The sequence below is a fragment of the Charadrius vociferus genome, unplaced genomic scaffold (genome assembly GCF_000708025.1).
Source record: "Charadrius vociferus isolate BGI_N301 unplaced genomic scaffold, ASM70802v2 scaffold266, whole genome shotgun sequence".
NCBI lineage: Eukaryota > Metazoa > Chordata > Aves > Charadriiformes > Charadriidae > Charadrius > Charadrius vociferus.
Genome location: NW_009649114.1, coordinates 574,050 through 576,433, shown reverse-complemented (window position 1 = coordinate 576,433; position 2,384 = coordinate 574,050). Strand labels below are relative to the sequence as shown.

Here is a 2,384-nt window from a genome sequence, read left to right as displayed (position 1 = left end):
TCTAAAACAACTACCTGCGTACTGGTAGGATTAACAAAGAAACAAGTTGGAGGTCTATTCACATTTTAGCCTTCAATTCCATGTGGAAAATTTTACACAGAGCTTCAGCAAATTCTGCTGGAGTAGAAAATACTAAAGAAGACCTAAAGCACAAGAAGGGGGATTAAATGCCTGATGTTCTTAAAAAAGGAAGAAATCCTGCACTCGAGCATAAAGATGAGATAAAAAACAACTCTGTTGACCAAAATTCTCTGAAACCCGACAGGTTTTTGTCACTGAAATCCCAATTTCACTATTTTAATCAGCCTAACACGCTGCCACCAAACATCTTTGCAGTCTGGCTCAAGGCTTCTGTAGCTTCACTCTGCCTCTGCTTAAAAGCTGTTCAGGGCTAAGGGCACTTGCGTTTCTCATTGTGTTCTTCTAACAACAAAAGCAGAGAACAGCTGCGAAAAGGTTTCTTGTGTGGTCAACAGGAGGAGGCAGAGAAGCAGGTCTTTGGCAGCTCTGGCGCTTAATGTGCTTTAGGCCGATTTTGAAGTTCTTCACAGAAATAATGATAGAAAAGAAAAAAGGTCTGCAATTCTCTAACTGTCCATGGAAAACTCTCGCCCTCCCTTGTCTTTCCGCTCCCCTCTTAGTTCGCGCTAAGGATGGACTTCGCCGCCGGGTTCACATTTCGGTGTCGGCGGGGCTGTGCTGCCTGCCCGAGTGGCCGTTTTTGGAGGACGCTTGGCCAGTCCCGTTCTCCTGAGTCCCACCGTTGAGGTTTGGCTTCTCCTGCAGCTCCGGTTGCTCTTGGGGGGGCATCATCAACATCGTGTTTGCCTGGCTGCCGTTTTCCGTGTAATACGGGTCTTCAGCCTAAACCGGTACATAAATAACAAAGGCAGAGTTAGGGAAGGGAAAGGGCTGACAGCAACTGCCTTTGATGGCAGGCGGTGACTCCGCGGCCGCCTGCGCTTCCTGGGCAGCGGGTACAACAATTGCGGGCATGGGAACCTGCTCCGGCTGACGAGAGGGGAACAGGGGGCCTGAGCCACGCTGTGGCAAGACAAAGCAAGAAAACCAGCCAGGAACTGCATTTTTCTCTCCTGGACCTGAAAAGAGAAGCCGTCAGGTTTTCTTGTTTTCTCATGGCCAGGTTTTGGAGCTCAGCCTGCCTCCGGTTTGCAAAGCTACGCCGCGACAGGGCACCTCTGCTTTCCACTTCGGTCAAGTAAGACGCACCATTGAATGAAAGCTATGGGAATCGCCTCCTTTTCTTTCCCCATCCTTTCTTTTGGCCTGTAAACAGATACACAGCGTGCATCACGCTGCTAGAAGAAGCGCAGGACTGCGCTCCAGCAACGCCAGCCTGGAGAGCTGTGTGAGGCTGGAAACGCCACGACGTGTTATGGGGCTGTTGCTGTAAGGAGCAGATGCCTCTGGAGGATCCAGAGCAATAGCAGAGCCGCCTCTGTCCCCCACCACGATAACTCCCTACGTGTCGGACCGTGGCAGGTCTGACGGCAATGCAGTGGGCGCTGGTGGTCCCGGGCTGTGGGTAGCAGATGGCCCCGCTCCGGTCGCTCGGCGGCACCCAGCACCCACGGCAGGCTTGTCCGTGTCAGCAAGATGGGTGTGCTGGACACATCTCACCTATGCACTGGATTGAGAGTGCTGTGCATTTACCCAGGCAGCTCCCAGCCACACATTTACATTGCCTTTCGCTTGCTGCCAGCAGCCAGGAGACGGTACCCGGAGGCAGTGGGTACCCAGGCTGCGATGTCCCTGCCTCTGACACGGGCACTTGACCTCCCATCTGCATGTTTTGAGAGCATCCTTTCAGGCAATGAAATAACCTTCCCAGGACACAACTGTTCAGGTGCCCACCAGCAGCGACGGGGGAAAAGCATGGCCTGTCCTCGCTTTACAGAGGGCTCATGTCCCCAAAAGTCACCGGTTGGGAAGAGTCCTCCGAAGTCAGCCTGACTGGAAAGGGGAAAACGGTAATAGGAAATTTATTTCTCTTTCTTTCTCGATATATTTTATTACCATCACTTGTTAAGTGAGGGGAGAAATAGTGTTTGTTACAGCATTGGTACATATAAGTCAAACGCAGCGAATGGGAAGTTAGTGTCTGTGTCACTTTTAATGACAAATTCATAAGGTTTCGGTGTCTCTGGAGGGGTCTTGCTGGATGAGTTCTTACTGCCGAGCAAAAATAAGTGTTAGACCTAGAAGTACGAGTCAGAAAGGGACGGTTCTCCCGCGGGCGCAATCAGCTAAGAGTTAATTTCAGAAGGCGAGAGAGGTTTCCCTTCGCCCTGTACGGTCCGGCCTCCCTGCTCCTGCCCCTCGCCTTGCCCGGGATGACCCCGTGCCGGCTCACAGCGCCCTGC

The 2,384-nt window shown here is 52.0% G+C and overlaps 1 protein-coding gene across 1 annotated transcript in view; it reads right to left on the bottom strand.

Annotated features, from left to right (window-relative positions):
* Nucleotides 1–672: 672 nt before the first annotated feature.
* The window catches only part of CD34 (CD34 molecule), a 12,476-nt gene continuing 10,764 nt past the window's right edge, over nt 673–2,384 (bottom strand). The window contains exon 9 of the mRNA XM_009888201.1: nt 673–864. Coding sequence (XP_009886503.1) covers nt 673–864 — 192 coding nt within the window. The remainder of the gene's footprint in view (nt 865–2,384) is intronic.